The following is a 20,932-nucleotide window of genomic DNA, read 5'->3' on the forward strand; positions in this document are numbered from 1 at the left end:
CTCCCGGTTCAGGAGCGTGAACCTGCCGTGCCCTCTGCCTGGGCAGCTCTCCCCGCAGGTCTCACTCGAGGGGCACCTTGCACAGCCCCCGCCAGAGTGGCGTTGCAGTTACCTTACACTGGTACCAGCTGGCGCTGTCTCCCCTTGCTAAACTGGGCCAGCACCCCTGGGTGTGGATCATGTGCCAGGCCAGCTGGGGCCAAGGCTCCGTGGGTTGCACCCTGGTCAGCACTGGCTGGGAGGGAGTGGGGTGCTGAAGGCAGCTCCTGCCTGGGCGGGAGGGGGGGCAGGATCTGACCAGCCATGTGCTCTGCGCTCTGGGCACTGCCCTGCCCTGTGTCCTGGGCATGAGCTGTGGCTCGCGTTCCCAGGGGCAGTGCTCAGGGCTCCCCCCACACCAAAGGCTCGTGCAGGGAAGTTTAATGCCCACAAGCTGGGGAGACTTGTGGGGCAGCTCGTGGCCCAAAGGGAGAGCCTCGTGGCCTGGGGGGCCGGCCCTGCAGCAGCGGAGAGGGAGGGAGCCATGCAGCCCTGCCCCCAGCAGCTGGCTACGATAGGGGAAGCCCAGCCTGGCCTGGGATACTGTGAGCCGGGCAGCCAGGGGGGCTTCTAGTGAGACTCAGGCTGGAGCCTGCCTCTGTCACGCTGCGGCTGGGGCTCGCCCTGGGGCAGGCGTCTGAGTACTTGGGAGGGGGGGTGAGCCAGAGTGGGTCCTATGCGCCCCCAAGCAGCCGGGGGACAACCCTGCTACTCATCACTGCTGCCCATAGTTGAGGGCAGGGGGGCTGGCGCTGTAGATGTTGAATGGGTGGAGGCTGGCGGGCAGCGGGTAAGGTGCCACCCGTGGCTTGGCCCCGACGTATACGCTGTGGTAGGAGAGGGGCTTGTACAGGGGGGCCCCCAGCTCTGTGGGGAGAGGGCGCCGTGGAGCCGAGCTGTCCTGGAAACCGCGGGCGCCCGCGAGTGGCATGAGCGGGGGGTGCTGGAGCTGGGCGGCCTCTCGCAGGAGGGTGGCGGGGAGCTGCCCCCGGACACGGCGCCGGCCCGGAAGCCCTGGGGAGAGAGCAGAGAACAAGGTTGGGTCACAGCCACGGCAGGGCTGCTGTGCCAAGGTCCCCAAGCCCTGCCCCTGCTAGTGCGAGAGCCCCACCCTCTCCTGTGGCTCCGCCCCTGCCAGTGTGAGAGCCCCACCCCCTGCCTTAGCTCCACCCCCTGCCGCCTACCTCAGCCAGTGCTGGAGGCTGAGACCAAAAGCCCCATCACCCGTCTGTGGCTCTCTGAGCCCTGCCCTGCTCACAGGGCCTGCCCATCTGCCCGTGAAGAGACCCCGGGGCGGGGCTCCTCCAGCACCCACATCCCCTATGCCCCCCCATGCCCCCAGCCCAGCAGCTGCAGCCCTGGGGTGCGCCCCGCCAGCTGTATCAACAGCCCTGCCCCTGCATGCTCTCCAGCTGGGCTGGGGGGGGAAGCACCCTGGTGTCAGAGCTAATAGCCCTGGGGGTGGGGGTTACCTTTCTCTTGCTTGTCCTTCACCTGGAAGGAGGGGCCCGTCCCTCGAGTGCGGGCCAAGGTGCCCAGCAGGGGTCCTGATGCCCCAGGCCTGCACATGAGAAGGGGGAAGGTGAGAAATGGGGAGGGGGCCCAGCTGGGGTGAGACATTTGGTGGGGGGGCAGGAGGATGGCCAGAGGTGCCCCTCCCCCACCAGAGCACAGCTCCCCTGGAAGACCCTCGCTGCAGACTATTTAATGAGCTAATTTGCACATGTGCAAACCATCCTGCACTGATTCCGGGGGTGGCTGGTGGGGGCTGGGCGGGAGTGGGCACTGGGGTACATAGCTCAGGGGGGAACTGCTGGGGAGGTGATAGTGGGCCCCTCCGCCTGGTGCCATCACTTGCCCCTCTTGACTGCTCTTCCCCTCTTCTCTTGGGATGGGACGGGGGGGAGGGGCTGGGTGTGTGAGGGGCTGCCAAGTGGATGAGCCCTTGGGTGGGAGGGAGACCCAACCCCCCCCAGTAGTTAGGACAGTGGGACCCTGTGGGGGGAGGGGAGTCACCAGTGCTCCCATCTCCCGCCGGGTGGGGAGGGTGCTGGAGGGGCAGTTACCAGTCGTCTGGCTCGCAGTCCCGGAACCCCTTGGCAAAGGGGTTACTGGCGATTTTCAGCTGTGTGATCTGCAGAGAGAGAGAAGGGTGAGGGAAATCAGCCCTGAGGCCACCACCCAGCAGGGGGCGCTCTGACCCCAGGGAGGGGGCAGAGCCTGCACCACCCAGCCCCACCCTCCCCAGCAGGGGGCGCTGTGACCCCAGGGAGGGGGCGGAGCCTGCACCACCCAGCCCCACCCTCCCCAGCAGGGGGTGCTGTGACCCCAGGGAGGGGGCGGAGCCTGCACTCTGTAGCCCTGCCCTACCCCGCAGGGGGCGCTATGGCCCGAAGATGGGGGCGGGGGGAGGGACTCCTGTGAGCAGGGATCACAGGACCGGGCACTATAATGTCCAGCCCTGGGGCCCAGGGAGGGCTGGCTCAGTGCCCTGTAGTGGGGGGCCGGTTTCTGGGCCTCACACACACCCGGTGGTTCTGGTAGGCCGTCACCGCCATGAACTGGGTCTCCACAAAGGTGAAGGATTTGAAGTTCTCGTGGGCGAAGCGCTCGCTGTCCCGGCGCGGGTCCACGTACACCACATGGAAGCGGGGCTGGTACCGGTGCATGGAGTTCAGGATGATCTGCGTATGCCAGAGAAGAGCCATGCTTGAGATGGGCACCGGGACAGCCACTGCCCATGGCAACATATCCCGCCCCCTCCTTCACCCTACGGCATAGCTCTGCACACACACACACCCCACCCCAGTCCAACAGCCCACCTTGCCCCGACCCTCACGGCCCATGGCACCCTGTCCCACCCCCCATCCTCCACGCTGTAGGGCCGCGTCCCGTGCATGGTCTCTCAGCAGCCTCCTGCCCCTGCCAACGGTGCGATATCCCTGCCCCCCTGAGCCAGGCAGCCCCGGGGCTGGATTGGATCCGGCAGGGGTGCCCCTAGAGAGGAATGGCCCTGTGCCCATTCCCCACCCTGTGAGCCAACCAGTCCCCTGCCGTGGCCTTGGATCAGAGACAGCGCCCCCTAGAGGGGAAAGGCCCCCTGCCCCATTAAACCAGCCATTGCTTAACCTTTTTCGGAAGGTGAGGGGGACCTGTGTGAGTGCGGGGGGTGTTCCTGTTCTGCCAGATAATGCTGCAGCTGGGCGGTCTCTGGCCTTCAGGGACTGTCCCCTCCCTCCCGCCCCCCACGGTGTGCCCGCTGCCCAGGTGTGGCACGGTGCCTCACGTGGCCGTTGTCGTCCAGCAGGTTGTTGGTGAGTTTGAGCTTGTCGAAGGAGACGATCTGCCTCATCCACTGGCCCCCCTTGGCGGGCGAGTCGGGGTGGAAGTGGACTCGGCCGGGCGCAGCCGGATCCGCTCTGCCAGCCACCAGCCACGAGGAGCTGTGGAAGGCATATCTGCAGGGAGAAGCCGGGCCTGAGCACTGGGGGCACCAGCTCTGGGGGTCCCCCCCCCCCCCCCCCCCCGCAGATGGAGGTCTCATGCATTGACGAGGGCTGTCTGGGTCCCAGAGGTTCCTCCTGCCCCCTATAGAGGCCATGGGGGGGGCGGTTCCTGTTCTGGGCTCTAGGACATTTCCATGGGGGCCGGGATCCTGCTCTGGGGGGAGACAGTGGTGAGTGGGGGCATGCGACTGAGCAGTGGGGGGAGGCCCACACAGGCCATTGCTGGGGCAGTCAGAGTACAGGAGGCAGGTGGGGTTGGGCACAGGCTGCTCTGCTCAAGGATCTGGTGGGGGGGCTGGGCAGGAGCTGTGCCCCCCCCCCACGTGTATCCCCCCCACCTGTATCGCTTGTCGTCCAGGGGCACAAAGTCCATGAGCAGCACGTAGTCGGCCAGCGGGTCCAGCCCCGAGAGCTTCACCTGGAAGGTGGGGAACATCCTCCTGTGGGAGAGGAGAGGGGAGGGCATGGGGCGCTGGGGTCTCCCTATCGCACAGGACCTGGTGCCATTGGTCACAGGGGGAGAGGCTGGGGTTTAGGTCACAGAGTGGGGGGTGCCAGGGTCCCTGGTCACACAGAGAGTTGGGGGTCAACCTGTCGCATGTGGGGGGCTGGGGCTGCCAGTCACAGGGGAGGGGCTGGGGGCGTTGGTCACACGGGGCACTGGGGTTGCCCTGTCTCAGCCCTCTTCCCCGCTCAAGGGGCCCAGCAGGGTGACACACGGGGGCTGGGGTAAAGAGGGCAGGTGCCCACGGACTGGGGCATGTAGCAGCCTGGACACGGTGGGCATGAGCATGAGTGTGGGGCAACATGAACCCACGCAGGAGCAGGAGAATGAGTGGGAGTGTGGGGGCTGAGGGCAGGGGCCAGAGGGGAGAGCCGGGGAGGAAGTAGGAGGCGGTGGGAGGGTAGTGGGGGGCAGATGCATTTGAAGCACTAAGTGGCAGGGGCAGCGCTGCTGGTGGGGGGTGGGCAGAGCTGTCCAGCAGCCCCCCCACACCCCTCCTCCCGGGAGCATCACGCTGCAGCAGCAGCTCATGGTCCCTGTAATATCAGGCTGGGATGGAGCAGCTGGAAGACCAGGCATGGGGGGGGGCAGACTCCACCCCGACTGCCATCCTCACAGCCCCCTCTCAATAGGCCCAGCACCTCCGCAGCTCCAAGACACCCAACCCCATTGGCATCCACCATCTGCCCCAGTGCCCCTTCCGTGCCCAGCCCCCTGGTGCCCAGACAAACCAGGCAGGGAGTGCTGACTCCTGTCACTGGCCAGGCTCCTGGCAGTCCTTGTTCCACCCACCTCCCCCCATATCTCCAAGGGCTGCAGGGCTGGACCCTGCAATGGAGTCCTGGGCAGCCGTGACGCGTGGCACCAGCTGCCAGCCCTTAGCGCTGGGGGAGCGGCTTTTCTGGCCGGGAATGAGCCACGTTGCCTGGTGCAGCAAGGGGCCAGATCAGACTCCCAGGAGGGTGGGGATGGCACCAGATCCCCTTGCATGGAGCCAGGACAGGGTCGCACAGAACACCAGGCTGGGCCATGGGGGCACAACTCCTGCCATAGGGGTAGTTTTTTGGGGGTGGCATGGCCCCTGCCAGGGGCTGTAATGTAGGGGGGGTACATGGGGATCCCTGTGCTGCCCTGCCTGGGCAATGCCCACCTACCTCCCTGCTTTGGTGACAATCATCTCGGTGCCCAGGCTGTTGAATTCCTCCCACAGGCTCCGCATCTCCAGCTGCACGGACACGTTGGACACGTGCTGGTTCTTCCTGGCCGGCTGGACGCCGTCCCCGAGCCCCGCGGCCCTCTCCCCAACAGGGACACCAAACCTGACGCAGGCCGGCGGGGACCCCAGCAGGCAGGGAGCCCCCACGGGGCTGCCCCACTCAGGAGCAGAGGCGAAGGGGCCCCCGTCTGACGTCAGGACACTCAGACTGGCTGTGAGGAATGCTGGCAAAGGAGGGGAGAGGATCAGTGCCAAGCTCCTGTGGCTATGGGCATCGGGGGGCTGGGACATGGACACAGAAACCAGCCGAGGTATCTTCTGGTGTGTCCCAAAGCGCCTGCGAGCTGGGGAAATGGCAGTGCCCCTTGAGACCCCCGATGCAGTGCCTCAATCCCGACCCGCAGCCCACTGCTATCTGGCCCTGAGCTCCCCCCACCAGCGCCCGACCCGCAGCCCCCTGCTATCCCAGCCCTGAGCTCCGCCACCCCTGACCCGCAGCCCCGTTATCCCAGCCCTGAGCTCCCCCCACCAGCGCCCAACCTGCAGCCCCCTGCTATCCCAGCCCTGAGCCCGCCCCCCACCCCCGACCCGCAGCCCCCTGCTATCCTGGCCCTGAGCCCCCCACCCCCGCCCCACAGCCCCCTGCTATCCCGGCCCTGAGCTCCCCCCACCCCCGACCCGCAGGCCCCTGCTATCCCGGCCCTGAGCTCCCCCCACCCTGGCTCCACAGCCCCCTGTTATCCCTGCTCTGAGCTCCCCCCATCCCGCAGCCCCCTGTTATCCCCGCTCTGAGCTCCCCGCAGCCCCAACCCGCAGCCCCCTGTTATCCCGGCCCTGGTCTCCCCCCACCCCCGCCCCGCAGCCCCCTGTTATCCCTGCTCTGAGCTCCCCCCAGCCCCGACCCGCAGCCCCCTGTTATCCTGGCCTTGGGCTCTCCCCCAGTCCCACCCCACAGCCCACAGCTATCCCAGCCCTGGGCTCCCCCCAGTCCCGCCCCGCAGCCCCCTGCTATCCCGGTTCTGGGCTTCCACCCCCCGCCCCCAACAGCTCTGCCAGTGCCCCTCAGTACCAATCCGCAGCCCCCCACGCGCCCAGCCCTGGGCTCTTTCCATAAAGCTCTGCTGATCCAACCCCCCCATCCAGCTGGGTTTGCAAAGTGCCCCACTGCACTCACTGACCATCAGCATCATCTCCGGCATCGTTGCTGCTCCAAGGGCTTCATAGCTCTGATGCTCCAGCACCTCTCATCACCCTGATCCCCTTTTCAGGGAGCCTCAGGCCCCCCCATCACTCTCACACCAAGCCCCTCTCAGTAGCAAAATCCCCTTTCCCAGGGACGCTTGTTCCTTCCTGAGACCCCATCCCCTTCTGCTCTCCCCAGGCAGTCAGTAACCGGGCACTGAGCTCCGGCTTCTGGAGCCGGGCGACCCCTGCTCGGCTGGTGTTTGGACTGCAGCATCACGGAGAGGCGTTAGCCAGGGCTGCTCCCGCAGGCCCCAAGCCAGGGCACTGGGCACCCCATCAACCTGCTATCCTGGCAGCTTGGCCTCCTGCTCACACCCACTGGTATCTTAGCCCTACACACTGGCCCCAGCCAGGCCAGAGATCACCAGTTCCTTCATCAGGGGAATAGAACCCAGGAGTCCTGACTCCCAGCCCCCCTGGTCCGCTCTAACCCACCAGCTCCCTCTGCCCGCCCCCCCCCCCCCCGCATGCACACGCTTTGTACAGGTATGTAGCATGTACCTGTGTTCAGTACACGCTGTCAGTAAATTCTGTGAGCTGTAACGATTCCCACGCCCTGTCTGAGTCGGGGGAGGGACCCTGACCACCCAGCCAATTTGCTCTACACAGAGGTCACCTTGGCATAACCCTGGGCGCTCCTCACGGCACAGCGACCCCTAAACGCTGTACCGAGGCCCTGAGAGCGGTTGCAGGGGTTAGGAACGTGGGTCTCTTGTGCTTGACAGGCTCTGGAGTTTAGCTAGCGACCAAGAGGGCAGGGCCTGACCCTGACCCCAGCCACACACTGCAGTGCTCAGATCGCTGGAGCCGGGGTCCTATGTGCCCTCTCCCCTCACACCCAGCCCACCTGCGTCTCCCCCTGCCCACCCACCGTTTGTAGCCGAGTCCCTCAACGCCCCGTAACTCACTGTAGGCGGGACAGGTGCGAAATGCCCCAGCCGGGCGGAGTGGGGATGGGGGCGCGAGGGAGGTAAATGGGCCAACGGGAAACGTCAGCGAAGGGTTCCCAGTGGAGAAGCCCCCGGCCGGATTTACCTGCCATCGGTGCAGCGGGCGTCACGCCGGCTCCCTGGCCAGAGCCCGTCTCCCCGGCCCAGTGTGGCTGTAACTCGGTTTCTGAAGCCTCCGGGCTGGACCTGGTGATTTTATTCTCCGGCTCGGGGGGCGGAGATTCACCCAGCGCGGCGCAGCGCTGAGCAGCTCCTTGGGGGGCACTGGCCGGCTCGGGGCGAGATGAGCGGAGAAATCCTCCACCCCACCTCCCGCCCTGGGCAGCGGCTCCGCCGTCAGCTATTGATGATCAGACCGCAAGCGGGGCACTGGGGGCAGCTGCCCTGGAGCACGGACTGGACTCAGCCAATATTCCCCGAGCCGAAGGGGCGCTGACCTCCCTGCTGGGGGTAGGGCTTAGCTTGGCCACTCAGACCTGAATGAATTCTTCCTTGCACAGCCCCAGAGCACGGGACACGAACCCAGCCATGAGGGGACCAGCCGGCTCCCCGGCCTGAGGTGGGAGGGATGGTGAGGGACTGCCTGTTCCCTAGCCCCACGCGGCGAGCGGGCCCAGGGTAACCATGCCAGCAGCTGTGCTGACTGAGCCGGCATCGCCGGGAGCAGGAGCAGGCCCAGTGGAAGGGGCAGAGTGCGTTCGACTCTCTCTGCCGTGACCCACTCCCCGGCTATCCCAGTCCTGGCCTCCCAACCACACAACTCAGCCCTTGCCCCTTAGTTCTGACCCACTGCACCCTGCTATCCTAGATCTGGACTCCCTTCCCCTCAGCTGTGCCACCCCTCGATCCCGGCCTGCTGCCCCTTGCTGGGCTAGCACTGGCCTCCCCTTCCCACCTCAGCCCCACATGACAGTCTCCCCAGCTCCTCCTTTCCCAGCTCTGTTGATCCCGCTCTGGTCTCCCAGCGGGCAAAGGATGAATTAAATAAAACCCCTGGGACATTTGCCCACCGTTCGTCAGACTTTTTCCTAAAAGCCGTTTTATAATCAGCCGTTATTTGGCAAGGTTGGCATTTCTGACACTCGTAACTATTCGATGGCACGTCGTCCCGCAGCCCAAGAAGTTACAGGGCAGATCTCCGTTCCTAAAGCCAACGAACTAACAGAAATCAAGCCAAACAGGGGGGCTGGGTCCATATTGATCCCCAGGACTGCACAGTGCCATGCGTTACAAAGCAACGACACTCCAGTGCAAACGCTCCCTTGTGCAACAAGGCGGGTGAGTCAGTTACACCCATGTCCACCCCCAACCATTAAAATCCTGGGACGTCCCTCCTTGTGTCACACACTGCACAGCACTCAGCCACTGCCACAAATCTTCAGCTGGCCCCGCTAACAGCTGCAGCTTCCATCCCACTCAGAAGCAAAACCCCACCCAAGTATCCGGGGGACATCAGAGGACAGGGCCTAGTGGCTGGAGAACTGGAATGGGCTCCATTCCCAGCTCTGTCGCCGGCCGGCCGCAATCACTTTCCCGCTCCATGACTCGGTTTCCCCATCTGTAAAACGAGACGAGGGCTGCGCTCTGCTTTGTGAAGGGCTCTGAGCCCTGTCGCTAACAGCTGGTAAGCTTGAAGCTCACGCCGGTCTGGTGCTACTTACGGACTCTGTCCTGGAGCTTAGACAATTCCCTGTTTATGCTGAATACCAGCTTGCTCTCAAATGTCACCACATCAACACTGTAAATGGTGCCCCTCCAGCACGCAACCCCCCGCCCCTCCGTGTTGTGTAGGTTCTGCCCCCTGCTGGCCGGTCTGGGCCAGACAACCAGGAGAAGCTGCGACTCTGAAATCAGAGGCCCCTCCCCACTTCTCTGCCTCCCCCAGGGCAGCAGCTGTTGAGCTGAGTGGGGGTGTGTGTGGGGGGGATCCTTTAAATTGTGCTCCCCCCACTCTCAGCAGGTACCAGTCGTCTCTGGTAGAAACCCCTAGCCCCACCACCCCGCTGCAGGGCAGGAGCCCCGGGGTTCCCCCCTCCCTGCAGTTTGCTTGGCAGAGAATGCGGGGGCGGGGTGTGAGCCGCGGTTTGGCAAACTTGTGACACCATCCGGCTCTTAGACCTGGTCACAGGATCAGAGCCCTGGTGCTAAAGGTGGCGTTGGCTCGGCGGGTGGAGCCAGACGCTTATTAGAAGCATAGAATATCAGGGTTGGAAGGGACCTCAGGAGGTCATCTCGTCCCACCCCCTGCTCAAAGCAGGACCAATTCCCAACTAAATCATCCCAGCCAGGGCTTTGTCAAACCTGACCTTAAAAACCTCTAAGGAAGGAGATTCCACCACCTCCCTAGGTAACCCATTAGACAGAGGCTAAAGGAGCGTGAGACCGGCAATCAGGTGGGGCGGGACAAAGAGAGAGGTGACATCGGCCGGGAGCAGAGCTGGGGCGGCCAGTTGCTGCACTGGACGGGCACAGCGGGGGATTCTGCCCACACGCCGTCGGCAGCGGTACTCGGCCACTCACGAGCTGGGGCATCACATCGGACACTGAGGGAGCCACCTGTGATTCATCCTGCCCCTCAACGGGGACTGTGGGGGACGCTGCCTCATGCAGGCCTGGCTGGAGCCCCAGCCCCAGATGGCTACTGGCCATTGCAGAAGTGGCTGGGGGCCAGGGCCGGCCGGAGGCTCCCGGGTGTCCCTGGCTCCGTTTGGCCGTGGCAGGGTGCGCCACAGCCTGATGCCCCAGCCCACCCTGGATCCCTGGGCTGCTCCCAGAGCCCCCACGGGGTCTGTCCTGCAGACACTGGGGCTGCTGAAGGGGCTGGTTAGCCTGGGGGCGGAGTACGGACGCGCCCTGTTCTCTGGCTGGCAGCACCCGAACTGACTGCGCCCTGTGCGGCTGGTGGGCACTGCACACATCCTGTGGGCACAGAGGGACAGCCAGCGGGCACTGCCCATGTGCTGGGGGGCATAACAGATGTCACTGCTCCTCCCTCACCCTGCCCCACGGGCCGGTGTCACCAGGCCAGGCAGCCGGCCCAGCCATTGCACCGACAGACTCTGCTGCGGGAGCCTGGCTCCCAGCTCCCTCCCCCTGCTCCTGGGGCCCAGGCAGGCCAACAGCCCCCTCACCCCCGTGCCCAATCTGAGGCCTGCTCCAGTGCTCACCCCCCCATGCTCCCTGCTGTCCCACTAAGCGGCACCAACAGGCATAATTCCCCCTCCCCCGCTCTGGCTGTGCGCAGCCCCCAGGCTCAGGACCTCCACGGCCCTCATCCATCTTCCCCCTGCCAAGCTGCTGTCAGGGCCGGGGCGCCTCCTCTCACACCTGCTCATCTCAGCGCTCGATATGCGCTGGCCCTGCCAGGGACTTATTGGAGCTGCCAGCGCTTGCGACAGAGGGAGATAAATGGGGCAGCGCCGGATGGCGCTGCAGGGGACAGGGAGGATGAGATGCGGGGCGGGAGGCACGGCTGGAGAAGCGTGTGCTGTGATGGGGGCTGGGGCGAGAAGAGGCGAGCCCTGGTCCAGGGCAGAACGCAGCCGGGCTCAGAGAGGGGCAGAGAGCTGCGGGACCCGGCTTGGTGAGGGGGGTTCTCCTGCCCCAGGTCGCCTGGGCACCCCCTTGCACTGCAGACAAGCAGGGGCCTGGAGCCACGGGATGTCTCAGACTCCAGTGACCTGCTGTGGAAGGGGGATACAGCCGAGGCTCTGTGCTGCAGGGTGTGGGGCTGCGAGAGCCCAGGGGACCTGGCCATGTCTCAGTGCCCGAGGTCTCTGAGGGATTCGGTAGAGCAGGGGATGCAGTTGTGGCTCTGGCCAGTGGGGAATGGGGACTGCATGGGAGTGGGAGAGGTGCAGTCACCTCTCACTTGCAGGGGATCTCGGGGGTGTGTGTGTCACATACGGGTCTCAGTGCTGGTCAGGCCTGGAAACTGGCGCAGAGACCTCACTCATGTGTCAAGCCCGACACTCCTGGTGCTGTGTCCTAGCAGAGGGGGTGTGGCTGTGTCTGGGTGCCAGGTGCCCCCGGGTGCTGTGTCCTAGCAGAGGTGGGGGGTGGCTGTTGTCAAGCTGTCCTGCGATGGCTGCAGAGTGAGTACCAACCTCCGGGCAGACTGTTAAGGGGAAGGACAAAAACCTCAAATTGCCTGGGAGTTTGAGACTTCGATTCACCAACCACGAAACCTCGGGCATTAGAACAGCCTAGCCACGGAGTGACAGACAGGCCCCTCGGCTAAGCGGCTCTATCCTGTCACCTAGGCAAGGTGGCCTGTGTGATAGATGGTCCCGTACACCAAAGATCACAGCAATATTCAGGTTACTCCCAGTCCCAAAGGCAGGACTGGGCTTAGAGAAAATGGCACCCTGGGCAAACTTGTATTTTGGTGCCCCTGGCCCGCATAGGCACCCCTTGTTGCCCTTGGCCCCCTTGGGTGCCCTGGGCTCCCCAGGATCCCCCCCCCATCACCCCTGGCCCCCACTGTCTCCCTCCCAGTGCTTAATTTGTATTGAAAGAGGGGCTGGGGCCCAGCCTGGCACAAATTAAGCCCTGGTTGGGCAGCTGGAGAGCAGCGGCTGCTGGCCGGGCCCCCAGCTCTGAGGGCAGCACCGCTGCCAGCAGCAGCAGCGACGCGAGGGTGGCCTGGTGTATGATGTATTGCCGTCCTTTCTTCTGCCCTGCTGCTCATAGGCGCCGACTTTGTCGGTGCTCCGGGGCTGGAGCACCCACAGGGAAAAATTGGTGGGAGCTTAGAACCCACCTGCAGCTCCCCACCCCCACCCCCCGTCTCAGCTCACCTCCGCTCTGCCTCCTCCCCTGGGCGCACCGCGTGCCTGCTTTTCCCCCTCTGGCTCCCAGCGCTTGCACTGCGAAACAGCTGATTTGTGCAGCAAGCGCTGGGAGGGAGGGGGGAGGAGGAGGAACGCGGCGTGCTCGGGGACGAGGCAGGGCCAGGGTTTTGGGGAAGGGGTCCAATAGGGGCAGGGAGGGGGTAGAGTTGGGGTGGGGACTTTGGGGAAGGGGGGTGGAGCAGGGGTGGGGAAATGGTGGAGTCGGGGCAGGGCCAGGGGTCGGGGGGCACAAGCACCCACCGGCACCGGGGAAAGTTGGCACCTATGCTGCTGCTAGTGGTGGCACTGCCATCAGAGCTGGGTACCCGACCAGCAGCCGCTGCTCTCTGGCTGCCCAGTTCTGAAGGCAAAAAAACAGAGAACTGCTAAGTTACAAGAAAGTTGTCACACTATATCACATCATGTGATTTGGGGGCGGGGGGAGGGGAAATCAAATTCAAAATGCTAGCCAGAACAACAGAGCTTCCTATACATCGTAAAAGATGCCACTTCCTAGAGCTTGTCTCTTATATCTGCTCTGTCCAGCGGGTTTAATACGAAATGAGAAAGGATCGTTCAGAGATGGGCTTTCCTTCTTGCTGGGCTGTTATTGCAGAGTTAATATTTTAAAAAACAAACAACCAGGCCAAAGACCTATTTTACCCATTGTTTGTGTATTTGTAATTGAAAACCAAGTCATCTAAACCAGAAGTGCGCACGTTCCCACGTTCCAGTAAAAGAGGGTGGACACTGCATCAGCTACGACAGGAATTTCCACTATCCTGAGCTGTGGAATTGGAGTCTCAAGAGATTAAGGCTTAAAAAAAACCCCATATTCACAATAACCCGTCAAACACAATAGAGAACACACAGCGCTTCCTTCACCAGGCTTTTGTTGCTATAATTCTATAATTTAGCAACCACTTAGCAACTTCTATGTTAGCTATAAAATAAAAAGCAATAATCAAGTGCAAAAACCGTGGCATGAGGGGTATACATTTTGGACTTTGACATATTGTTTAAGAGCAGACAAATTGTCTTTACAAAAATAATCATTTGATTAGGTTAATCAATATTTCACAAGTTGATTCCAGTGCTTATTCTGAAGAAATGATCTTTATTAGGAATTAATTTGTAGAGCAATTCCTCATACGCAGACCCCCATGCATTCTAGCTTTAACATTACGCATCTGCAGTGTCGGTCTCAGAATCAGCAAGAAAAAATGCTCGCTCTCTCTCTCTCTCTTTCTCACACAACAGGTACTGGGGCTCAGCCTACGAAACCTCAGGCATTATAACAGCCTCGCCAGAGAGTGACAGACAGGCCCTTTTTACTGCGGGTTACAAAGACTGTGTGGTAGAACCTTGAATCGTTCTTTATTCCTCATGGCAGCTGCAAAACATCAAAATGTTTGCAGACAAATCAACACAGATATAGAGCTGCTCCCAAACTCTGAACTGCCGAGCTCCAGCAGGAGCTGGGGACAGATCCTGCAACCTTCATGAGTTCAATGGGATTTTGTGTGTGTGTGTGTGTGTGTGTGTGTGTGTGTGTGTGTGTCCGCACGCGCAAAAACCTAAGAGCAAAAGAAGGGAAAGAGAACCCAGGCGGACGGAGCGGGAGATGGACCCATCTTGTGCTCGTGCAGAAAAGCTGAGATGACGCAGTCACTGATCAAACTGAGCTTCATTTCAGTCACCTAATCTGAGACACGTGTCTGAAATTATTGGTAAAATACACAATTATAATGAATAACCCCTCTGCCCCAACCTCTCCTGCGCCCCCTTCTTTCTTAACCCCTGCACTCCCCTCCTATGGCCCTTCTCCCCCATCCCCTGAATTCCTGTCCTGTTCCCCTTCTGCCCCAACCCCTGCACTCCCCTCCTGCACCCCTTCTCCCCCAACCCCTGAATTCCTGTCCTGTTCCCCTTCTCCCCCAACCCCTCCTGTTCCCCTTCTCCCCTGACCCCTTCTGCTCCCCTTCTCCCCTGACCCCTTCTGCTCCCCTTCTCCCCCGACCCCTGAATTCCCCTCCTGTTCCCCTTCTCCCCTGACCCCTGAATTCCCCTCCTGTTCCCCTTCTCTCCCAACCCCTCCTCTCCCAATTCCTGAATTCCCCTATGGCCCTTCTCTCCCAACCCCTCCTGTTCCCCTTCTCCCCCAACCCCTCCTGCACCCCTGTGGGGACACTGACCTAACGCAAGGAGCACCTGGCATTGCTGCTCATTTCCTACCCCCTGCCCCTTAGGGGGGCCCAGAGGAATATTTTTTTGGGGGCAGCAGCAACAGGCACTGCGTTCATCGCTGCTCCCCCACACACAAATGTTTCTCCATGGGGAGGAAGCTGGGAAAAATCTGGGTGTCTCCCCCATGTGTCATCTCTGCGAGTTTGGGGGGGTCAGTGCTCCCCAGGCTCCCCCAAACTCCACCCATGCATGGCACTCCCCACTGTCACTGCTCTGGGTGTTCCCCTGCCTGCTGGCAGCAGCACTACCTCTGGCTGCACATGGCGCCCCTCTGACCGCTGCGCTCTCGGCAGTCGCCCTCATCACCCCCCTACGGCTGGCCCTGTGTCCCAGCCCAGGGCCCCCATCCTGAGCACTCCCTGGTCCTCTGTCACCAGCTCCCCCCTGGAGCAAACAGCTGAAGTGTCACCGATGGGCCGGGAAGGGCAGGACGATACGTCTTGGAGAGAGATGTCAGTTTTACTTCTTCCCTGCTGGCCATAGGCCCAGACTATTTGGTATCAAGAGGGAACTAAAAACACTCTAGCAGACGTGGGGGTGGGGGGGAGCGGTAGAAGGGGGGCTGGGTTGGGGCCACCATCTGTTAGCTCTTCCGCCCTAAACCTACACCGCTAGGTCATTCTCGGCATGGCTGTGATGCCGCTTCCTCCAGGAACCAGGCCTGAACAGGCGCTAACTGCCGAGCTACTCAGTCCCCAGAAGCTGGGTTGCACCTACAACCTCATCAGCCCCCTCCTGGCTAGGGGGCAGAGGGGACACCAGGACCCGACCAGCAAGCGTTGGACTCACCAAGGAATCCAGGCTGCCGGTGGCTTGAGGGATAAAGGCAGAGCAGGCAGTGGCCACATGGTGGCAGCACAGGCTGGGGTCTCTCCTATAGAGCACTGACTATCAGCAGACCTCAAAGCGCTTTCCAGAGCAGGTCAGCATCATTCTCCCTGTTATATACATGAGGAAACTGAGGCACAAAGAGGTGAAGTGACGTACCCCAGGCCAGGAAGCCAATAGCATAGACCCAGGTCTCTCCAGCCTCAGTCAAGTGCCCTATCCCCTAGGCAACATTACCCCCTTGCATTTCACTGGCAAAGAGCCTCTGGGAATCAAGATGGCCGAGAAGAGGGGTGGGCACTAACCATCTCCCCCATTGACATACAAGCAGCCCTGAAGGTTGCAGCATTGGCTTTTACGCTCTGGCGCCAGGGCTCAGCTGCTTCCACTGGGGCTTGAACCCAGGCCCTTCTGCACGTAAAATCAGCTGCAACCGGGACTACACTAGAGAGTCAAATGCCCCAAGAAAACCCCATTGAGCTCCTTAGCAAAGATCCCAGCGGCTGCTAGGCCTATGGATGGAGGATATTCTAAGGCCTAGATCTTCAAAGGTATTTAGGCACCTAACTCGCATTCAAACAATGGGAGTTGGGCCCTGACGTATCTGTGGAGACGTGGGCCTAAGAACCTTGCTCCACAGCTCTTCAGCTGCTAGAACCTGTAGGTTCCTTGCAGTCCTTGGAGGCATTTCCCAGCCTGCTCTAGCAGGTAAAGTGCTGAGATCCGTCTCCGTGACTGGCCGTGGCAAGCTGCAGCTGTATTGTGGAGAGACTGGAAGAGAGCGAGAGAGGAAACGGGCTGGCAAGACAATGAGGCAGCAGGAACCACGCCTTGGGTTTTAATAACGGTCCAGAAAGGAGGGAACGGACTAAGCTCGCCACACCCAGCCCAGCTGCAGCTTCTTTCCTGGGTCTCCGGAAGTGGAAAACCAGGGCAGGGATGTGTCATTGGTAGCACAAAGCAGGATTATGCTAAATTAGTACAATAGCTCCTTCTAGTGGGGGTGGTGATCCATAGACTTCTAACCATTCATACACAGAAAGAAACAGCCACAACTAGTGCCAAACAAATTGGCTTCCACCTGGTGTGAATTCCGGCTTTGTTACCTTTGTTTACCAGGACCCACATCCTGTTTGGAACTCTATAAAGTGCATAGAGACATCTGTAGGTACATACCTATGCTGCAGGTACATATCATTACACTGGTAACAATACAGCTTCACTTATGATTAGGGTCTACTTAAAATCACAGAGAAACCACACTTTTTTGCGGGTTGGTCACAGCATAAATAGACAATTTTATGGATGTGGTCAGACAGTATATACACAAGTATTGGACTGTACAACTGTAACGTTCGCAAGTCGCCCTGGATAAGGTGTCTGCTAAAATTTAGGGTTGGACTTATAACCCCAATACTATACCATGTCACCCTTACTTCTGCCTGCCTTCAGAGCTGGGTGCCTGGCCAGCAGCTGTTGCTCTCCGATCACCCAGCTCTGAAGGCAGCGCAGAAGTAAGGGAGGCAATACTGCGACCCCCCCTACAATAGCCAGATTTCACAGGGGGTACCAGATTTCATGGTCCTGGACATGTTTTTCATGGTTGTGAATTTGGTAGGGCCCAACTTATGATGTCATTATTGTGGAGTAATTAACAATTGTCCCAACCCAACGATGTTAGAAACAGGCCAAGGGCAGGGTGTGTAGACAGAGGCACTGAGAAGTCGCTTCATTTTTCTGATTGTGGCTGTCGCAGCTCAACCTGTGTTGGGAACGAAGGCTGCGAAGCGTGACGAGTGATGCGATATACAATGGGAGCCTTGTCTGACCCTGATGACGACAGACCAGAAACCGAACAATGTATCTGATGAAATCCAAAGCTTTCGGGATACAAGCACCATTTGTTTTACCCAAGCCCTAATCCCTAGGGAGCATTCCACAGGCCTGGCCTAATGGGGAATGTATTTCATTCATTCCATTAAAAAAATACTGCATTACGATTGAGCGCTGACAAGGCAGCAGATGTCAAAGCTACGGGGCTCTGCACAACCTTAACTCTGATTCCCTTGGGTATTTGCAGCATTGCATCGCAGCCTGTAATTACAGGTCATCTAGTCTAGTACATCTCCTCACAACCTGAGAGCTGGGACTGAGCGCTGCAGTTAAGGCTGCAGACCAGATTAGTCTTGCTGGAGACAGGATGACTCTACATCCCCGTTTGGCCGGGACAGTTTCCTTTTTAAGCTCTGTCCCGACCATCCTGACTTTTATGACAAAAATGTGCATTTATCCAGTTTGCTGTTTGGCGGCGGGAGAAGCTCTGGAGGGAGGGGGAGGAGCGGGAACGGTGGGTGCGGGACAGAAGTGGAGGGTGGAGAAGAGCTGGCGGGGCCTTGGACTGCAGCCGAAGTGGAGCAGGCCGGGCTGGGGCCCCTTTGGCCCCTGGGCCCGGCCCCATGGCACCAGTGGCGCCATTGTAAACCTGGTACTGCTCATCGACTGCCCATGGTAACAGAAATAAGGCCCCAAACATCAGGTAATGGCTCGGGCCAAAGGGCCAACCCTGGTAAAATGAACATCCTGTGGTGCAGTCTTCCTCCAAAGAGTTTGTGGCCACAGCCTTTAGTGGGGCGTTGTCCCCCCAGCCCGTTGCTCTGGGCTGACACTTTGTGGTGAGTACCACAGCCCTGGGGGAAGCACCGCCATTCGCTTCCCAGCAACGAGCCAGCCCTGCAAACACTGGGCCACCTTCCACCTTGCGGTGACCCCATCCTGCAGGGCCAGGAAGGATCAGAGTCTTGGGTGAGGCTGGCTGGCAACTTGCCGGAGGCAAACACCTCAGCAGGAGCGAGGCACCCAGGACAGTGAAGCACAAGGCTACGGGTGCCCAGCACAGCTACCGACACACCAGGGTGTCAGGGTGCAAAGCGACAAGCCCTTAGAGGGACACTGTTTCGGGGATGGACGTGTTATGGGGCACATCACTCGCCGCCAGACTGGCACCTCCTCCTGGTCAGGCTGGGGTGGAGCTTGAGGCCACCCCCCGTCTGCAGTTTGCACAGCATCACTGCATCTGCCTGCAGCCCCCCTCGCCGCCTCAGGAACCACAACACCCTCTTTGCGACTCAGCCCTTCAGCCGTGTCACCATCCGTGTGCCCCCTTCCGGGGTTAGTATCCCAGTCTAACAGTCCAGCTGCTTCCCCTGTGGGGCAGGGGAGAGACCCAGGCCCACCCACTACTCCTGGTCCCAGCCCAGCGACCCTGTACAGCCACATGCTTCGCCCCCTCCAACTGCTCAGCACATTTTCCTGGACCACTTCCCCGCAACCCCAGGACCTTCTTCACTCTTACCTCAGGGCCACAGTCCTAGCAGCCAGCTGGGAGTTCCCTCTCGCGCCCCTGGTCCCTGCCAGCACTGCTCTGTCCATGGTGCTGCAGGGCTCTTCGCCCACTAGAGACACAGTCCTGACTCCTCAAGCTCCCAGCAGCCACTGACCAGCTCTGCCCCAGGGGCTTCTTTTATGTGAGCCTGCTGGGCTCTGATTGGCCACTCCCTGCAGCCCTTCCCTGATTGCCTGCGCCCAACGCAGCCTCTCTAGGCTGATTGGAGGACCCAACTCCACTGCTCACATGCAGGATTAACCCCTTTTACATCTGTGTGGGGTAGACCCCCCATCACACACCCTCCCGCTCAAGGCTGCATCCCTCGGGGGGTTGGGCGTCTCCTACCCTGCAGCTGCCTAAGCTGCATCTGTAGCTCATCCCTTTCTCTTTCTGCCTCCCTCAACAGGAGATACACGTCTGCCTGGGCCTGCGTATCATTGCTAAACGTTTCCCTCTGGTATACGAGCTGTCCTCTGCTCTTTGCAATGGCTAGTTTATTTTTCACTTGCCCCACTGTGTCCCCCAGTACCCTTACGTTCAGGGTCTGAGTCCCCGCACTCGCCCCTGGGGAAGTGACTGAACAGCTGACTGCCGGGCCCCCAGGGGAGCACAGATAGTGACTCACAGGATACCCCAGTCTTTGGCGTGGCGTGGACCCGAGAGCAGACGTGATGGTGGACAAAGCACCGTTGGGAGAGGGTGCACCGACCTGCCAGCAAGAGGTGCCACTGTGGTGAGTCACGCCTTGGTACAGGGGGCACAAATCAGCCCCACTGGCTTCCTGGAGACTGCTCCAGAGACTGCATTGACTTTCCTGAGGTGCCCCAACCCTGCAGCAGGGCATCTGGGGGGCAGGTGCCGGTTGAGGTGTCCCTCTGCTGGCTGTCAGGGGCCTGGAGCGGAGCCATAGGAGCCCAAGATCCAGCACAGACCTGCCCGGCTGAGCCTGAGGGGGGAGGGATAGCTCAGTGGTTTGAGCATTGGCCTGCTAAACCCAGGGTTGTGAGTTCAATCCTTGAGGGGCGGCATTTAGGGATCTGGGGCAAAAATCTGTCTGGTGATTGGTCCTGCTTTGAGCAGGGGGTTGGACTAGATGACCTCCTGAGGTCCCTTCCAACCCTGATATTCTATGAGTGTGCAGTGCCTCCTTGTGGAGACTCATGGAGATTAAGGCCTGAAGGGATCATCAGATCATCGAGTCTGAACTCCTGTATATCGCAGGCCCTTAAAGTTCACCCATTTCCCCCTGCCCTGTGCCCAGTAACGACTGTCTGGCTGAAGCATCTTCCCCCAAGGCCTCTTGGCTGGGTTTGAAGGCCCCCTTCCCTTGGCAGGCTGTGCCAGGGTTACTCACCCAGCCTGGCAAACATCCGTGCCTTGTTTCTAACTCGAGTGTGTCATGTGCTGCTTTTCTCCTCCAGGATAGAGAGCCTGTCGGTACCTGGGCTGTTCCGCCCTTGGCAGAACTTATACACTGCATCATGTCAGCTGCAGTCTTCCAATGGCCTGCTCCACGTGGGATCCAGGTGGGCTGAGGGGGGTGAACCCCTCGTTTTTCTGCCGTGGAGCAAACGCTGCCTCCCCGCAGGAGAAGAGTCTCCATACGGGGCACCTTGTAACATGAGGCTGTAGGGTTGGGCCTGCAGATTTCACACAGCCCTTAGCCAGGGAAACGCCCCAGTGTCACCGGCTGGAGAAGGGCTCTGGGGTTCAGTCCATTGTGGTTATGGTCAAGAGCAGACACAGCCCAAGGTTTGCCAGAGCAATTCCAGCTCGGGGATTCAGCAGAGCTTCGTCGGGTCGTGCTGGTGACTTGAGATGGGGAATTCAGCTGGGGGAGAGGTGAGAAATCGCCCCGTCCCTTGAAATCTCAGAGAGTCAAGAGGAAATTTGGAAACTTGACTCATCCCCAAGGCAACGCTGCGAGCGAGTGTTCCACCTGGCAAAGCTGCCGTGGTTTTATACACCTTTCCCCACAAGTTGCTGCCCTTACCGCCCCCAGCTCATTTTGGGGGTTCAAAACATCAATCATTCAGGAGCAGAACTGAGCCTTACAGACTCCACATTGTCATGGGCATTATTATTTATTAGGTGTATTCTTTATAGGGTAGCACCTGAGCGCCCCAATCATGGACCAGGCCCCACTGTGCCAGGTGCTGTACAATGACTACTACATTCG

The 20,932-nt window shown here is 60.6% G+C and overlaps 1 protein-coding gene across 1 annotated transcript; it reads right to left on the reverse strand.

Moving 5' to 3' along the window:
• Positions 1-2,101: 2,101 nt before the first annotated feature.
• On the reverse strand, positions 2,102-11,218 carry TBX10 (T-box transcription factor 10). The gene is made up of 7 exons (XM_054025157.1): positions 11,162-11,218; positions 10,516-10,560; positions 5,205-5,317; positions 3,884-3,985; positions 3,326-3,497; positions 2,568-2,723; positions 2,102-2,173 (listed from the first exon to the last, which is right to left on the reverse strand). The coding sequence occupies exons 1-7, from the start codon at positions 11,216-11,218 to the stop codon at positions 2,102-2,104; spliced, it is 717 nt and encodes a 238-aa protein (XP_053881132.1).
• Between the last annotated feature and the right edge of the window lie 9,714 nt (positions 11,219-20,932).

This window comes from Malaclemys terrapin, chromosome 4, assembly GCF_027887155.1.
Source record: "Malaclemys terrapin pileata isolate rMalTer1 chromosome 4, rMalTer1.hap1, whole genome shotgun sequence".
In the NCBI taxonomy this organism is placed as follows: domain Eukaryota; kingdom Metazoa; phylum Chordata; order Testudines; family Emydidae; genus Malaclemys; species Malaclemys terrapin.

Excerpts from the sequence above, each read along its gene's own strand:
- TBX10 (XM_054025157.1), bottom strand. The coding sequence starts at position 11,218 with ATGGCCAGGTCCCCTGGGCTCTCGCAGCCCCACACCCTGCAGCACAGA. Across the intron at positions 3,986-5,204 it reads ATTGTCACCAAAGCAGGGAG|GAGGATGTTCCCCACCTTCC; the intron begins GTAGGTGGGCAT and ends CCTCTCCCACAG. Across the intron at positions 2,174-2,567 it reads CGGCCTACCAGAACCACCGG|ATCACACAGCTGAAAATCGC; the intron begins GTGTGTGTGAGG and ends CTCTCTCTGCAG.